Raw genomic sequence first — 18,549 nt, forward strand, 5'->3', positions numbered from 1 at the left:
CACATTTAATCTCTACAACCAAATGAAAGTACATAATATACCCTCACTTTACAGATGAGGAAACTGAGCTCAAAGAGTTCAGTTTATCCAAGGCTGTCAAGCTGGTAAGTGATATGGCCAGGAGATTAACTCCAAAGCCCCACTGCCAGGCAGATAGCAGAACATTTCCTGTTTTCATTCCTTAACATTAGGAGCAAAGTGTAGTTCTGTAAGCTTCCTGTTGGGTGTTTTCTGGTAAATCGTCCAGGTCAAGGTTTAAGCCTACCTAAAATGAAGGCCAGAACACAGCTACAATACAGCAATATTATCTCGCAATTTTCTTTACTAGGTTAAACTGGACTTGAATGATCTGAGACATTTATGACTTGATCACTGTGGCAAAACTGAGACAAAGCTGGCTCCTGGCATGGACCTCTAACAGCAGAAAGAAAGGCAGGATCACATCACCATGGACTCATTTGGAATTAGGTCAAGTAGGTAAACTGACATGTCTGGATATTTATTTACTGAACATGATGACAATGACCCAACCTAACAACCATCAAAGTCCTTTGGCTCTCAGGGGTTAAGCAAATTGAAAGGGATTTTTGAAAGGCAGAGTATAGGAAAAAAGTGGCTAACACCTTTGGAGCAGTATTTCATAACATGAGACTTGAGCTTCATTAAAAGGAAGTAACCAAATTCAATGGAGGTAGATGTCTGCGTGCAAAGTGCCTCCATTCTCCTGAGTTATAGCCAGTTTAAAGTTGTCATTTTAGTCAGCAATGAAATCCATCCAAAAAGGTGCAAGTCAGCTACAGTGCTATTATATACATAAGTCTTTTTTATTTGCATTAGAAAGGCATCAGTTATTTCATGCTACAATGTGTAATTAAGAATTAAATGCGTTCATTATTTTGCTTACCCTTACAATATTGTATTACTGCAACAATAAAAGTTCTGCTTTTAATAAGCCACAATTCAATGTCGAATACAGGAAAGTCTACCTCCACCTAAGCTGCCTCTATCCCTGACACGGTCACAACCTAGAGCTCAAGCAGCAAGTCTATCCGAGACACTGGAACCAGAGCAATTCCATCTTGAATAGGCGCTGGGGTAAAATAAACCAGAGACCTGTTGGCTGCATTCTTAGTAGTCACAAGATGTTTAGGGTTACAGGAACAGATTAATAATGTTAACTAAACAAATCCAGGACTTAACAGACCCAGGAATCATTTTGATGTCGCCGTATCTGTTAGTCCAAACTGCACCATCTTCTAAGCCCCCCGCCATTTCGCAGACACTGGTCAAAGTGAAACATTCCACAGGGGTTCGGGCCGCGGTGGTGGCACCTGTAATCCCAACTACTCGGGAGGCTGAGGCAGGAGAATCGCTTGAACCCAGGGGACGGAGGTTGCAGTGAGCCAAGATCGCGCCACTTCAGTCCAGCCTGGGTGAAAAAGCCGAGTGCCCAGGACGCACCACGGGATCTCAGGGGCTGAAAAAAACAGAAGAGAAGGCACGCGACGCAAAATCAAATGTCAGCGAACGAGGGGTCCTTTAACAGGCGGTCCACACGTCCCCTCCTGGCGCCGAGACCCAGCCGCTCCGGGTCACCCCGGCCAGGTACGGCCAGCAGGGCCACCTGGGCGCGTCCCCCGGGGCGGGGCCTCCTGACGTGAAGCGGTCCCACTGGCATCTCACAGGATTCCCGAGGGTCGCGGGCGGCCTCTCCTCAGCCCTGCAGCTCCCACACGCGGACACCGCGAGCCTCCGCCATGTCCACTGCCCGACCTTCCTCGCCGCAGCTCCCCGCGCATGGCTGGCCCCTTAGCAGCGACTAGCGCGAGAACAGCCTGGAAGACGCGCAGCCAGTCCCACGTGAGCCGAACACCCCAGGCCGCCGCTGCGGGCGCCGGCTCCGCGATTAAGGTCGGCGCGTGCGCGCTTGCGCGAGACCGGCACGCTCAGCCCCGCGCCGGTTTCTAGGGAGCTGGGCGCATGCGCCGCATGAGGGGCCCGGCCGGCGGAAGGAGGCGCTGCTACCGGAGTCCCGGCGCGCTTGCGCAGTAGCTGAACGCGGGCGTTTCTTTCCTCCCTTTTTTTCGAATTGGTTTTGGGGGTAGATTCGAGTTACAAAATGGCCGCCGGGAGTGTGTTCGGCGCGGTTACCACGGCGGTGTCGGGCTGAACCGGCTCTCTCGCCTCCTTGCCGAACACAGCGTGAGGAGCCCCCTCCCCGGGGACATGGTGTTTGAGTCTCTGGGCTTGCCGAGCACCAAGTCCTCTGAGGCCCGCAAGGCAGCACCGGAAGCGGCCGAGCGCGCTCCAGACCCCAGCGCCGCCGCGCCCCGGGTTTCGCCGCACCCAAGACCTAGCCAGTGCTGCGGCAGCCGCCGAGGAGGTGAGGGGCGGCGGCTGGCGCGGGAGGGGAAGGGGCTGAGGGCGGGAGCCTGGTGCTGAGCGCCCAGGGCCGGGAGGGCGGGAGCGGGCTCGGGCCTGGGAGGGGAGTGCTAGTGCAGGGCTGGGGACTGGACCCTGGGGAGTGGGGTGAGCGTTCAGGGCCGGGGGACGGGCCCCTGGGGAGGGGTGCGGGGTCAGGGGACCAGACCATGGGGAGGGGCTGGAGGACGGGACACTGGGGAGTGGGGTACAGGGCTAGGGGCCGGAACCCTAGGGAGGGAGCCTGGGTCGGGCGCGCGTGCCGGGCGGGGCGCGCGGGTGGGCAGCGACGGGTGGAGGGTGGGGTGGGATGACAGCGGCGACGCAGCGTGGGCTGTTTGTGAAGGGGGGCCCGGGCTTCACCAGGCTGCGGCGTCCGACTCGAGTGACGCTCGCCCCTGCGGCCCCGGCGGAGGTAGGGGGCTGGCAGGGCTGTCCTGGCGTGGTCTTCTCCGTTTCCTTCCTAGCGATTCCTCTCGATTCTCCTCTCCCCCTGGCCGCCCCTCGTCTCTTTTCTCCTGGGCCCATTATCTCTCTGGCCTAGCTTCAGTTTCTTACTGCGTTACCGGGTCATTGATCACCCATTTGCTCGGTTCCATTAAGAAACAGTTTGGAGATTCGGTATTTCTGTCTCCTTAGTTGGCCCCCTTGTTCTCTCCCTTCAAGGCACCTCACTATTAAGTATAACGAAATCTGTGTTTTCGTTTTAAGCTGATGTTGACAAGTTGAGCTCCAAGGGCAGAGCTACACCAGATGCCAGAGACCACATAACTATATCAGGCACAAATAATGTTTTTTTCCGGTTTGCCTAGACTTTCAGTCTCCTACCACGTTGCTTCATACCTAGAAATCACGTCAAATTTGGTGGTTTTTTACCCACAAGCGCAGACGCTTTTTAAATTCCCTTTTATTGATTGTTTGGTTGAGACTGAGTCTTGCTTTGTCACCAGGCTGGAGTGTAGTGGTAGCTCACGGTAGCCTCAAGCTCCTGGGCTCAAGTGATTCTCCTGCCTCAGCCTTCCAAGTAGCTGGGACCACAGGTGTGCACCACTACACCCGGCTAATTTTTTATTTCTATTTATTCATTTAATCTATGTCCATCTTTATTTTTGTAGCGACCAAGTTGGTTTCCAACTCCTGGCTTCAGGTGATTCGCGCCTCCCTTAAGTTCTTCATAATAGTAGCTAGACATAAGGCCAGGTGCCAGGCCTTGTTCAGAATATTTTACAGAGTTCCCCGCCACCCCCACTTCTAGCAAAGAAGTAAAATGTATTGTCTGAAGTGTCATGCTTTGAAATAAAACAGGGATTTGGTAAAATATTTTTAAAAGTCTGGTTTGTAGTCCAAGTTATTCTTCCATGCTACAACTTTTACGTTTTGGAGGAAAAATGGTAGTTTATAGCCTTTGCTTCTAATAACACTTGTTGTTTTAATAATTTATTAAGCCCGTCCTCTGCTCCAGGCAGTGTTCTAAGCCAATCTTTGTTTATCTTAACTTTCTTAATACTTCCTGTTCCACGGATGAAGAAACTGAGGCACAAAAATTAAATATAACTTGCCCAAGTTCTCACAGCTAGAAAATGGCAAAACTGGGATGCCAGGTCTTTCAGTGTTTTTTGAAATACTTTATGCAATACCGCAGCTCACTGATCTAATGATAGACAGGACACTTGCTGTTGGAGCTGGGCACTGTTGGGGCATTTGGAGTATATCTGTAAACAAAACAAAGATCCCTGCCTTTTGGTTATATACTGATTTGGTGAGTGTGTTAGGACGTGGAAGCCCCTACATTTATTTAGACTATTTTGCTGTGCCACCTGTCTCTTCATTGTGGGTATGAGTTAGAAGGTAAAATTTTACTGTTACAGTTTTTGTACATTCAGCTCCATCCCTGTTTTCTCCACAGTTAATTTTCTTTTTTCTTGTTTTTTGTTTTGTTTTGTTTTGAGACGGAGTCTCGCTCTGTCACACAGGCTGGAGTGCATTGGTGCGATCTCAGCTCACTGCAACCTCCGCCTCCTGGGTTCAAGAGATTCTCCTGCGTCAGCCTCCCTAGTAGCTGGGATTATAGGTGCCACCACCACATCCAGCTAATTTTTGTATTTTTAGTAGAGATGGGGTTTCACCATGTTGGCCAGGCTGATCTCAAACTCCTGACCTCAAGTGATCTGTCCGTCTTGGCCTCCCAAAGTGCTAGGATTACAGGTTTGAGGCACTGCGCCAGCCCTGCAGTTAATCTTAAATAGCAAATGTGACCATTGGCAACTTCTTACTTCTGTGACCCTCTGGTGGAGATGTTAGTTAATGAGTAGGAAAATTGCCAACAGAATCCGTATAGAGGGCTGGGCGCGGTGGCTCAAGCCTGTAATCCCAGCACTTTGGGAGGCCGAGACGGGCGGATCACGAGGTCAGAAGATCGAGACCATCCTGGCTAACACGGTGAAACCCCGTCTCTACTAAAAAATACAAAAAACTAGCCGGGCGAGGTGGCGGTGCCTGTAGTCCCAGCTACTCAGGAGGCTGAGGCAGGAGAATGGCGGGAACCCGGGAGGCGGAGCTTGCAGTTAGCTGAGATCTGGCCACTGCACTCCAGCCTGGGCGACCGAGCAAGACTCCAAAAAAAACAAAGAATCCGTATAGAGACCTGGTTTCTGAACAGTAAAGAATTATGTCTATTCCTGTATTTGTTTTTGTTTGTATGACAAAGATTAATGACAAAACTTAACCAAGTGTTTTTGGCCGGGCATTAAAAAGAGAGGGTTCCCAGTGAATGGAAAGTGTATTCTCATACTTTATATTTTAGCATCTTGGACTTTAATATCATTTGTAATCAGAAAAATAGCACATACTTATAAAATTTAAAAATCACTAAAGTGTATTAAAAGCTGACAGCCCCCGTGTAACTACTCAACTGGCCATCAAATTGTAGAGGCCTTTGGAATGCCAGCATTTGCATTTTACTTTTAGATGCTAAAGAGTGATGTATCACCTTATATCTTAGTGACTACAAAGGTCTAGGAAGCTTACTCTGGTGTGTTTTGGTGTTGAGGGCAAACAAGAGTGGGGAGAATATCAGGAACGAATTCAGGTAGGTTTAACAAGACCTGGCAGGTCCCCAAAACTAATCAGTAAGCTCCTGGGCGAGGTGGGTAGTAGGGGAAATGGAAAGGTTTTTTTGTCCAGCTGGAGAGTTAGTGAAGAAGCCAGCATAACACTCAGAGTGGAGCTCTGGATTGTGGACTTTTTTGTTTTGTTGTTGTTATGATATTAGGATCAGACAACAAATTGCAAATTTTAAGGGATGGACAGGAGCACCCTTTTTGGATAGGCACCGGAATCCACTGCAGAGTTCACGCTGTTCCCCAAGTCCCGCCCCTTCCACTAATGCCATGGTATTCAAGAGTTAAGCCAATGATTTATTTTTGAAAGGTTATAAGTTCTGAGAATACTAACACATCCATGTTAATCATTTTGAACTTCTAATTGTCTTGGCAATACAATCTGAGGCAACGAAATGTTCAGTCTTGGGAACCATGTATCTCTGTCGGCTGTAGCCTAAAGAACAGTATTCGTGTTGTGAAGGCATTTCCAACCCATTACTCGTATTCTTACTGAAAGATACACTTCTTTAATGCATCATCTTTAAGAGTTTTAAATATTAAAATTGTTTTCCTTATGGCAAAACTTTAAGTATATGCATAGAATAAGTTAAGGACTTTTTGATCATATATATGTACTTCAGATTCCAGATTTTAAAAAATCAATTGATATTTCATTTTAATTTTTCCAAATGGAGTTGGTTTAGTGTTGTTCAGGAGTGCTGGTGTTCCCTGGGAATCTTCTTTTGCCTCCTGGAAAAGACCTTTATTGATTTGTAACACTGGGAGCCTAACAGCATCGTGAAGTTCTCATTAAAGCAGTTTCCAGTGGCATCAGAGATGTTTTTGTCTCACTTCATTGCTAGAGTGAATGTTTAAAATTCTTTGTAAGAATTTATTCTTCTAAAGAAATGAACTCCTTACTTCTGTTTTCTATAACTTAGGTTTGAAAACATGGCCAAAAGAAATGCTGAGAAGGAACTGACAGATAGGAATTGGGATCAAGAAGATGAAGCTGAAGAGGTAAAAAGTAGCTTCTCTAAGAATGATTTCCTGTTTCTTCTACCTTTTAAATTCATTTTGGGGTTCCTCATGAAGACTTGTGACAGAACTAAAAGACCTTTCTAAGAACATCATGAATGGGAGATGACAAGAAATCACATGACCTATACTTAGTGTAGCTATTACATTTCTGTGACCTCTAGTTAGTGTAGAAATGTATAAATTACATTTAGATGTGCTTTTCCACTAGCGCCTGCTCCTTAAATATTCTCCTTAGTAGAAGCAGTTTCCTCCTGAGTTTCGTATACCTGAAGCATTCTAAACCCGTGGTTTGCAGTAAGCCATTTTAGTCATGATTGAAGGCTGAGATAGGTGATCTAGTCATGAACTTAGCACGCTGCTCAGATGTGGAAGTGGTATGCCATCACCGTCTCGGTCTGTGGTACTCCCTTTCCCTAATGCTTCTTGGAGGCCTACTTTATTTCCTCCTCTTAATGGTAGATCTGAGACCCCTAACAATTGCATTTATGGGAATAGAATTTAGATTGGCCTAGTTCTTTTTCCAGCAAAATAAAAATGGTCTCCCCTGAGGAAATCGGATAATTTTTCCCTCATAAACAATAGGACTGGGCAACAGAGAGAGACCCTAGTCTCTATAAAAAAATTTTTTTTTCTTTCTTTTTTTTTTTTTTGAGACAGTCTCACTCTGTCACCCCGACTGGAGCATGGTAGCATGACCTCGGCTCACTGCAATTTTTATCTCCCGGGTTCAAGTGATTCTCCTGCCTCAGCCCCCCAAGTAGCTGGGATTATGGGTGTGCGCCACCATACTCAGCTAATTTTTATATTTTTAGTAGAGACAGGGTTTTACCCTGTTGGCCAGACTGGTCTCAAACTCCAGACCTCAAGTGATCCGCCTGCCTCGGCCTCCCAAAGTGCTGGGATGACAGGCGCGAGCCACCGCACCTGACCCAAAAAAATTTTTTTTTAATTAGCTGAACACGGTGGCCTGAGCCTACAATCAGAGCAGTTTGGAAAGCTGAGGCGGGAGCCCAGCAGTTGAAGGCTGCTGTGACCTATGATTGCACCGCTGCACTCCAGCCTGGGCAGCAGGGTGAGACCCTGTCTAAAAAACAGAGTAAAACACAGCTGTACTTACAGGATGTGGGTGAAGGATTACCCAGGTGCAGAGGCAACAGGCTGAAGGCACAAACTGTTTTCAGTATAATAAAGAAGATGGTTAGAATAATTATAATACAAATGAGATATAGAGAGGATTGTGGACATTATCAATCGTTAGTATAAACATTACTAATCATTAGCTTTTAATATTACTCTTTGTTGTACTACTGATATGACCAAGGAATAACCGGCAGGTATAGGGTCAGGTGCTGAAGGGACATGGTGAGAAGTGACCTAGAAAGCAAGAGGTGAGCCCTCTGTCACGCCCACACAAGGACCGCGTGAGGGTTCCTTGGTCAGGTGGTAACGCCAGTGTCTGGGAAGGCACCCTTTACTTAGCAGACTGCGAAAGGGAGTCTCCTTTCCTTGGAGGAGTCAGGGAACGCTTTGCTCCACCAGCTTCTTGTGGGAGGCTGGATATTAACCAGGCCTGCCCGCAGTCGTCCAGAGGCCTGTGGTGCTGTGCTTCAATAGTCACGCTCCTTGTCCACTTTCATGTTCCTCCCGTACTCCTGGTTCCTCTTTGAAGTTCTTAGTAGATAGCAGTAGAAGAAATAGTGAAAGTCTTAAAGTCTTTGATATTTCTTACAAGTGCTTAGAAGAAAATGCCGACGTATGCTGCCTTCCTTCTCTGCTTCGGCTCCCTTTTACCTAAAAGGGAATGGCCCCCTGTCAGGTGATCACGTGACTTGCTTGACCTTATCAATCTCCTGGACAACTCATCCTTGTTACCCTGCTCCCTTGTCTTGTATGCAGTAAATATCAGCACGCTTAGCCATTCAGGGCTACTACCAGTCTAGTGTCTTGGTGGTAAGGGCCCTCCAGGCCCAGCTGTTTATCTCTTTGTTTTGTGTCTTTATTTCTTAAAATCTTGTTTCCCCCTTCAGGGAGAACATCCGCAAAGCCCTGCAGGGCTGGACTCTACAATAATACCTTATCAGCAGTGTGTTACCCCCAGGCCAGATGACTGAGGAAATCTGTAACCAAGTTAGCCTTTCAGGTTAACAGCATAGTGCTAAGTAAAAAGAAAAATTTAAAAACTTGCAAGTGTTTCCAGGCTTATTCTTAGACTGCCATCTTCCTTCTTTTGGAATCTTTCTGGTACTAGTACTTTTTTTTCTCTGCAAGTGTATCTTCCTCTCATATGTTTATCAATCACAAGGATTGAATGTTTTGACAGGGTCAAAACTGACTTGGTGCTTTTTAACTAAAATCTTTCGTTATGGGAGTTTTTGGCTTTTTGCTGTTGTTGGTTTAAGATCTTAAGCAGTTACATTCTGGGCTATAGTAACATCTAGATTACCATGTAACAATTTGCTTAGACGTTAAAATATTGAGGAATGAAAGAGCTCCCATTTGAACATATGCTAATGAAATGTGTGGAAAGATTACATTTAGTTAAGTCCATTTAACTTGGGGCAAGTGCAGCCAGACGTCCCCTCTATGAGTATAGGATCCCATTAAATTTAATATGATCTGAAACAACTATAGGTGAGCATTTTTGCATGGGAGATATTTTATTCCGACCCTACAGGGTAAAAGAAAGGTTATAAACTAAAGCCGAAGATATTCAGCAGATTTCTGATGTGGACATCAGATGTGTGGACATGTGTGCACATCTGGAAGAGCGGTGGTTTTCCAGCGAGATCCTAGGTGCTTCTGTGGCCTTTTGTACGTTGGGCAGGACTCATCTTAAAAATCGTGTATATGTTATAAATAACAAAATTAATTAATTTTTTTGAGACAGAGTCGTGCTCTGTTGCCCAGGCTGGAGTGCAGTGGCTCTATCTCGGCTCACTGCAGCCTCTGCTTCCCGGGTTCAAGTGATTCTCCTGCCTCAGCCTCCCAAGTGGCTAGGATTACAGGTGCCCGTCACCATGTCCAGCTAATTTTTCATTTTTAGTAGCGACAGAGTTTTGCCATGTTGACCAGGCTGGTCTCAAACTCCTGACCTGTGGCCTCCCAAAGTGCTAGTATTACAGGCCTGAGCCGCTGTGCCTGGCCAAAATTCATTTTTTGAGAGGCCAGGCGCAGTGGCTCAGTTCTAGCTTCTTCTTGTTGAGCATTTTGTCATCTTTTTGGCTTTATCTTACTGCTGTTGAATTTGTATTGTCTTGCAGGTGGGAACATTCTCCGTGGCCAGTGAGGAAGTCTTGAAGAATAGAGCCATAAAGAAAGCAAAGCGCAGAAATGTTGGATTCGAAGTGAGTGCCTCCTTATAGCTCTTGCTATTAAATACTCATTTGATTTCTGAGTTATACAGCATTCGCTCCGCTGGGAGCAATGATATCAACAAATCCTTTCTTAAAATGCTTATTGTTTAATGTAGATCATGGGAGATAGAAAAAAATAAGAAACGTAAGGTCTGGACCTTAAAGAGAGCTTATCCAGTGGAGAAAATAAGATAAATATAGACAAATTCAAGTTGAGTGACAATATGGAGAAGAAAAACTAGCAAAGCAATACAGAGGTGGGTGAAGTGGCATCAGATTGGAGGAAGAAAGGAAAATGCAAGGCTCTTCTGAGAGTCTGGTCTGCTCCCTGGGATCGAGGCTGGGTAGGAGGAGCCCTTTCACTATACTAGAAGCATTTTAGGTGTGGATTTTCTTTCTAGTATAGTATATTAACATGATTCATTCCTGTGCCAAGAAAGATGAGTTGTAACTCTTAAATTGAAATAATGTGGTGATTGTTAAGCAATCACTCTACATCTAAGAACTCTCCCCGAGTACATCCTCTCCCTTCAGATACATTCTAAACCCAAGAGTGTGTGGTCTTGGTGGCCTGGACATCTGGTGTTAGGCAGGAGAAGCCGCTTTGAACATTCTGGGTGGCAGCTTTGAAATAAACCTACCCTACCCCACATTTTGTGATGTTTAAAATATCAAGAATAGGCTATATTCTTGAGTGTCTCTAATCTGAATATCCAAAGTGCTCCAAGATCTGAAGCTTTTTGAGCACCAACGTAATGCTCCAAGGAGACCGTCATTGGGGGATCTCAGAGGGTCAGGTTAGAGGTGCCGCACCAGTGAGCATAACGCAGACATCTGGGGAGCAGAAATCTTTCCATTCCTAAACATTCTCCTTAAGGGACATGAAGCTTATTTCCCTTTTATTTCCAAATAAAATGGATAGGAAAGGTATATCATTCACACTTTGAGAAGCAATGAAATGAAATTGTTATTACAAAGATATTCATTACATTGCCAAAGTTTGGATTATAGAATGTACTAAGTTTGAAAACATGTAAGGAGGGGAGCCAGGCAGGCGGCAGTGGTGGGGAGGTGGTCAGACGTTTACAACAGCCAGTCACGCAGAGTGTCTCCTAAAGGATGGTATGTGTTAATGGGAAAACAATCCATATTACAAAGATAAAGTATTCACAATTTTACTAAAATATATCACTATATATACTAATACAGTGTGATTCGAGGCAGAGATACGTAACCATACATCCCATTGATTCTCAGGTGGTTCTGGGTAGTCTTGAACTTCAGAATGCCATGGCTAATGAATGTGTGCTCTTTCTCTGCTCCATTGCACGCTTCAGATGCGTGAGAGGAGCTTCATTTCCTGACGTTGTAAAAACTCTTTCATGTAGAGTTCAGGTTAACAGGGGTTGCACTGCCAAGAAAGGAAGTAGGTACAGAGGAAGCATATCTCAGATCCAAGCTAGAGATTAGGTCTTCTGTTTTGTAATTAATTACTTATATTTTGCTTAAAAGTTGTATTTCTTATCTGACAAAAATTACATGCTTATGGTGTACAACATGGTGTTGTTTTCAAGTATACGATACATTTCTCCCTGCCTGTTGTACAGTAAACCTCTTGAACTTCAGGTGTTTGTATTTGTTTGTTTTTTCTAGTCTGATTTTATGACTTGCCTTGACTGGTGACTAGGTGGTAGATGTAGGTGTTGAGCTGAGTGATGTTTGATGGCTCTTTCACTGAGAAGATACATGAGGGAAGGGACAGCTTAATTAAGGAGGAAATGGTTGGTCTTGGAAATGTTGTATTTGAAAGGCCTTGGGACACTCAAGCGGAGCGCCCTAGAAGACCACTAGATATAGAACAGGAATTAGGGCAAGGATCACAGTTCCGGGAGCTTTCGTCATGTGGGGATTGAAGCCATGGGAGTAGGCGAGAAGAGGCATGCAGGTGGAGGGCCCTACAAAGAAGGAGAAACAACAGCTCACTGCAGAAGCCGAGAGGCCATTCTGAAGGAGGGGCAGTCCACCTGTGGAACCGAAGGAAGGTCGAGAGATAGAAACAGTACAGACCATAATCTATAATTAGGCTGAAGGGACAAGGGAGGGAGAGGGCAGGAGCCCTTGGGCTTCTAAGGGAAATTCAGTGTAGGTGAATAATAGAAATCCACAGATAATTTTAGCTGTAACTCTTAGCCTGAAGTTTTCATCAGAACTTGTATATTAGGACAATTAAATGTCATGTCACCCACGAGAACGCTGAAATGTGGCTTTTCCTAAATAGTGGATTCAATAGATCTGCTAAGCACTGGGGATATATTGGTGAGTAAAAAAGACCGAAATCTCCTTGCCCTATGGAAGAGAAACAAATAAATGTACAGCATTAATTTTTCCTCTATAAGTGCCATGGGGAAAAATAAAATCAGTGAGGGAAATTGAGGGATGTGGGGCTGTGTCAGTACCCGTGGAGCCCACATGGGTACTTTCCCTTTTTTTTTTTTTTTTTGAGACAGGGTCTTTGTCGCCCAGACTGGAGTGCAGTGGCACAATCTTGACTCTGCAACCGCCGCCTTCTGAGCTGAAGCAATTCTCCTGCCTCAGCCTCCTGAGTAGCTGGGACTACAGGCACGTGCCACCACACCCAGCTAATTTTTGCATTTTTATAGAGATGGGGTCTCACTCTGTTGCCCAGGGTGGTCTTGAACTCCTGGGCTCAAGTAAGCTGACTGCCTCAGCCTCCCAAAGTGCTGGGATTATAAGTGTGAGCCACCATGCCGGCTCCTTGATGAATATCTTAATCAACTTTTACTCTCATTTTTCTGAATGTGTTTTTTTGTTTAACTTGTGGTTCTTGAATTTTTGTTACGATTCTAGAGCCAGTTTACTATCAGCAATTTCTAAAATCCCTAGAAAAACCAAGTGGCTGTTAAGTTTGTGCAAAATTGAAGGCTCTGATTTTGTCCATGAATCATTGTTTTAAAATGACAGCTATCAGTTTGCTGCATTTGGAATTTTAAGTGATGAAAAATCAAATTTAGAGCAGCAGAATCTAAGCTGTATTTGATATGCGCATTAAAACCCATACAAGTTAGAATTTTACATTCTTTGCCTAATTTTATTGCCGTAAATATATCAGTGGTCAGTAAACATCTGAAATTCTGTAGATGAGATTGAAACTGTGGTTTTGGAAAAACATGCAATAATATTTAGGCTAGCTGGCCCGTTTAGTAAATGAAGGGGTTCCAGTTTAATTTCTTTTTTTGGTGAAATCATGATTATAATTCACTCGTGGAAACTTAAGATTTGTGAACTTTCTTAGGTGTTTGGTCTAAGAAGCAGATCACTTCCTATAATGTAATCACTTCTTTGAACAACAACAAAAAAGGGCTTCTAAAAGTTGTGGTGAGTTTATTTAGCAAAACACTATAAACTGAGGAACCTTTCTCCAAAAGTTCCAGGGGCAGAGAGGAGCTTTCGAATTCGTAAGGAATGCCAAACATTTCCAGAGCATTTGAGATGAGAGATGTGAGCAGGCTAGCACAAAGGGAAAGGCCTACTAGAAAAACCTTGTTAACACAGTCGAGTTTAAGGAAGCAGCGAGGAAAAGGAGAGTGAGAAATTGTCCCGGGCTGCTCAGCTAACAGGAACATGTAGATTTGAGACTTGATCGTCTAAGTTTTTGTAGGCTGGAAGCAGGCTGCAAGCTACAGATGTTCTTAAGAAATTAGGCAAATGGATATTTTTAGTTAACCTAACTTGATGTTTTTATAATTTCTTTAGGCAGTAAATGGTCTTTGGCTGAGTAGTACATGAAGTATCTTTCACTGGGATTTAGTTTTAGTGAGACACTTCAGTAATTCTGAGGCTGGGCGGTGGGTTTAAACACAGGTTTATTGCATTAGTCTTTCTTACCTTTTATGTCCTAAAAATACACATATATTTTTTAAATGTCCTTCCTGCCTGTTGCATTTCTTATTTCTACTTGTGCTAGCAGTTTGCCTTATAATGCTGACTGCATATGGAGTCTAGTTGCTATTTAGCCAGGATGCTATAGTCACTCACTTGCTTATTTGGTAATAGAAAGTATACTTACCTAATGTGTGCTCCTCCTTCATATTTCAGTCTGACAGTGGAGGAGCCTTTAAAGGTTTTAAAGGTTTGGTTGTACCTTCTGGGGGAGGACGGTTTCCTGGATTTGGTAGTGGCGCTGGAGGGAAGCCTTTGGAAGGACTGTCGAATGGAAACAACATAACCAGTGCCCCTCCCTTCACCAGTGCAAAGGCAGCGGCAGAGCCCAAGGTAGCCTTTGGTAAGTAGGCTCCCATCCCCCAGCCACCTATGTAAGTATAATCTATGGAAAATAGCTTTGCAAAGATGTTTTTCTTATACCTACCCTTTGTCTTGGAACTATGTGAGCAAAACCAGGGTAATAATGAAAGAGATGGGACTTAGGGAGGTGTTGGTTATTTACAGAGTAAGTGGGCAGAGTACAGGCTTTTGATCCAAAACATCTCGATTTTGTTCTCAGCTCTGCCGGTTACCAGTTGTGTGACCCTGGCCTCTAAGCCTCAGAATGTTCAATTTTGAAAGGAGAATGACCCTCAGAATTGACGTAGAGTCAAGAGAGAAAAGAAAATGCTATGTAGACCCTATGTGTGCAAGGGCTTTCTGTGTGCCTCGCACCAAAGCAGCTACTGGGAACTCAGATGAGGTTCTCCATGATCAGGGTCCCTCCCACGCTGGATTGGTTTGGGTATGGGATGTGTTGATTGCCTGATCCTGTTTTGGGGGAATTAGTCAAAAACTCTTGGAATTAGCACCATGGGTTAAAAGCTTAGAAATGATCCTGACTGGTTGGTTGTATTTAGCTGATGATTCTGAAAGTGTGTACTGTTTGATTTTAATTTGGCAGAATATGTAGTGTGATTTAAAATAAGCGCTCTCTGTTAAGATTTCTTTCTTTTTTTTTTTCTGAGTTGGCGTCTTGCTCTGTCGCCAGGCTGGAGTGCAGTGGCGCGACCTCTGCTCACTGCAGCCTCTGCCTCTGGGTTTAAGCGATTCTCCTGCCTCGGCCTCCCGAGTTGCTGGGACTATATAGGCGCGCGCCACCACGCCTAGCTAATTTTTGTAATTTTAGTAGAGACGGGGTTTCACCATGTTGGCCAGGATGGTCTCAATCTCCTGACCTTGTGATCCACCTGCCTCGGCCTCCCAAAGTGCTGGGATTACAGCTGTGAGCAGCTGCGCCCAGCCTCTAAAGATTTCTAACTACGGCCATCCCCTAGTATCCTGGGGACTGGTTTCAGCACCCCCTCGGATGTTCAAGTCCCATAGTCAGACCAACATAACTCTTAGATAGGAAAAGTGAGTGTGTGTATCCACTAGTCCTCATCCCCGGAGTACTGCATTGAGACAGGGTCTCGCTGTGTCACCCAGGCTGGAGTGTACTGGTGTGATCTTGGCTCACTGCAGCCACAACCTCCGGAGCTCAAGTGATCCTCCCCCATCAGTCTCCCCAGTAGCTGGGACTATAGGTGCACACCACCACACCCAGCTAATTTTTGCATTTTTTGTAGAGATGGGGTTTTGCCATGTTGCCCAGGCTGGTCTCAAACTCCTGAGCTCAAGCGATTTGCCCGCCTCAGCCTCCCAAAGTGTTGGGATTACATGCATGAGCCACCGTACCCGGCTGAGGACTGCATTTCACACGTGTGGAACCTGCAGGCACAGAGGGGCGACTATACTTTAACACTGTTCATTCCAAGAACCTTGGGTATTAAGTGTTCATGTTGACCTACTATTCTGACAGTGCTGTTTGAAATAGGCATCCTTTTGTCTACAGCTACACCACCCTGGACATGCCTGATCTCATCTCAAGTAGGTGTCCTTTTGGAGGAAAAGATTATTTTTAAAATGTGTAGAACAAGCATATGGTGGTTAGTGTTCTTGTATAAACTTTGACTTGATCTTTATTCATCGGCTTTACTGATAACCAGTTACTAAATACTACTCCTTGCACACATACTTCTTGAGCTGTCACAAAAACAGGATACAGTAGGCCGGGCACAGTGGCTTACGCCTATAATCCCAGCACTTTGGAAGGCCAAGGCGGGTAGATCTCAAGGTCGAGAGTTCAAGACCAGCATGGCCAACATGGTGAAACCCAGTCTCTACTAAAATACAAAAATTAGCCAGATGTGGTGGTGGGTGCCTGTAATCCCAGCTACTCGAGAGGTTGAGGCAGGAGAATCGCTTGAACTCGGGAGGCGGAGGTTGCAGTGAGCCAAGATCGTGCCACGGCACTCCAGCCTGGGTGACAGAACAAGACTGTCTCGGTGGAGGGGGAGATACAGTCAAAGCAGGAAGTGTAAAGGCAGAGTGGCATAAAAATCTAGATGACTTAATCAAATTAGTCTAAATAAATGGTTTAATTATTAACTTTCTATAGGTTCTCTTGCTGCAAATGGCCCTACCGCCTTGGTTGATAAAAAAGTTTCAAATCCCAAAACGAACGGGGACAGTCAGCAGCCCTCCTCCTCTGGCCTCGCTTCCAGTAAAGCTTGTGTCGGAAATGCCTATCACAAGCAGTTGGCCGCCTTGAACTGCTCCGTGCGGGACTGGATAGTGAAGCACGTGAATACAAACCCACTCTGTGATCTGACACCTATCTTTAAAGACTACGAGAAATATTTAGCAAACATTGAACAGCAACACGGGAATGGTGGCAGAAATTCTGAAAGTGAATCTAACAAAACGGCGGCTGAAACACAGTCTCCTTCCCTTTTCGGCTCAACAAAGTTACAGCAAGAGTCAGCGTTTTTGTTTCATGGCAACAAAACGGAAGACACACCTGACAAGAAGGTGGAGGTTGCATCTGAAAAGAAAACGGACCCATCACTAGGAGCGACAAGTGCCTCGTTTAATTTCGGCAAGAAAGTTGATAGCTCTGTTTTGGGCTCATTAAGCTCTGTCCCCCTGACTGGATTTTCATTTTCCCCTGGAACCTCCAGTTTATTTGGCAAAGATGCCACCCAGAGTAAACCAGTCTCTTCACCATTTCCCACTAAACCATTGGAGGGCCAAGTGGAAGGTGACAGTGGTGAATGCAAAGGTAAGTACCAGGTTTGGCATTGGGTTGAGGTTTGCATAAGATTTGTGTCGTGGGAAACACAGAGACTTTGATTCCAAATGGATCTGGATCCACATTGAGACGCTGTCGTCCTCTCCATGTGTGATCCTGGGCAGAGCTAATCGGCTTCTCTGAGTTTCAGATTCCTTCTTTATAAAAGAGTAAGACCTATTTTGTAGGGTTGTTTATAAGGATTAAAAATAAAATGAATTTGGAAACACCTGACTTTGAAAAGTCTCAAACACACGTGGCTTAGCATATAAAAAAGTGAATTAAAGACGTTTTTGAAAATTTTATTTTGGGAAGAGTTCATCAAGTTCATCATGAATGTCCCCTGAATTGATCTGTACTTAGGAGATTTGACTCTAAATAAAGTCATGTGGCAAAACAGTACTTGACTATACATTAAAAATGTAGACTTTTCATAGCCATAGAGAACAAATCAACAGTGTTTTCCTCTTGTGGGTTTGGAGGCACCTCCTTTCCAGAGGACAGCAGTGGTGTCTAAGTGATGTCTCCTGTATGTAGCATCAGTGCCCCAGACCAGGCAAAAGATCTGGGCCTTAGTCTGGGCCCTCCACTCCCTATGTTGTTAGCTTAAAAAGTGGGGAGATGTCATAATGCCGCTTCCTCACATGGTGATTGTGAACAAATAATGTCTGTGAAGATGCCTACTTGTAAGCAGTTAAAAGTGAGGCCAGGTGAGGTGGCCCACGCCTATAATCCCAGGACTTTGGGAGGCCAAAGTGGAAGGCTCACCTGAGGCCAGGAGTTTGAGACCAGCCTGGGCAACATAGCAAGACCCCATCTCTACAAAAATTTTTTAAGATTAGCCAGGCCAGGTGGTGGGTGCCTGTAGTCACAGCTGCTCAAGAGGCTGAGGGGAGTATCTCGAGTTCAGAAGTTCATGGTTGCAGTGAACCATGGATGCATCACTGCACTCCAACCTGGGCAACACAGACCTTGCCTCAAGAAAAGAAAAAGTGTACTTTTCAGACATATGAACATACTGATCCTTAGAATTATGGTTTTCTAGCAGGAGGCTAGACTCCCATTACTGTTTTGCCTTGCCCTACTTTCAAGTCTATCCTCAGGCACGGGCCCTTTGGGCACAGGGTGAAATAAGGGTCTCGCCTTTTTATTTCTTCTCTGCCTCCCACAACTAAAACAAATGGGGAGTCTTTCCTGAGGCAGGCACTGGGACACAGTGACGCTGGATTTGAATCGAGTCCCAGTGGATGCAGGATTCCCCTCAGTGAGCGCCTGTTCCTTGCCCTTGGTTATCAGTGTACGCATCAGGAGACCAGGGAGATTGGAGTGGTGAGATGGGTAGTCACATGACCGGGGAGATTGGAGTGATGAGATGGGTAGTCATGTGACCGGGGAGATTGGAGTGGTGAGATGGGTAGTCGTGTGACCAGGGAGATTGGTGAGATGGGTAGTTGTGTGACCGGGGAGATTGAAGTGATGGGTAGTCATGTGACCAGGGAGATTGGAATGATGAGATGGC

The 18,549-nt window shown here is 45.3% G+C and overlaps 1 protein-coding gene and 1 long non-coding RNA gene across 2 annotated transcripts in view; one reads left to right on the forward strand and one right to left on the reverse strand.

Moving 5' to 3' along the window:
- Nucleotides 1-795: 795 nt before the first annotated feature.
- LOC111548910 lies at nucleotides 796-1,992 on the reverse strand. Its single transcript, XR_002733552.2, has 2 exons — nucleotides 1,684-1,992; nucleotides 796-1,477 (listed from the first exon to the last, which is right to left on the reverse strand). It is a non-coding gene; the product is annotated as an uncharacterized LOC111548910 (long non-coding RNA).
- NUP50 (nucleoporin 50) overlaps nucleotides 1,954-18,549 on the forward strand; it is a 24,351-nt gene continuing 7,755 nt past the window's right edge. Inside the window, exons 1-5 of the mRNA XM_023221759.2 lie at nucleotides 1,954-2,383; nucleotides 6,464-6,542; nucleotides 9,824-9,907; nucleotides 14,033-14,219; nucleotides 16,359-17,021. Of these exons, the coding sequence (XP_023077527.1) occupies nucleotides 6,474-6,542; nucleotides 9,824-9,907; nucleotides 14,033-14,219; nucleotides 16,359-17,021 (1,003 nt within the window). The 5' untranslated portion in view covers nucleotides 1,954-2,383; nucleotides 6,464-6,473. The remainder of the gene's footprint in view (nucleotides 2,384-6,463; nucleotides 6,543-9,823; nucleotides 9,908-14,032; nucleotides 14,220-16,358; nucleotides 17,022-18,549) is intronic.

Source organism: Piliocolobus tephrosceles, chromosome 19, assembly GCF_002776525.5.
Source record: "Piliocolobus tephrosceles isolate RC106 chromosome 19, ASM277652v3, whole genome shotgun sequence".
NCBI classification, from domain to species: Eukaryota; Metazoa; Chordata; class Mammalia; order Primates; family Cercopithecidae; genus Piliocolobus; species Piliocolobus tephrosceles.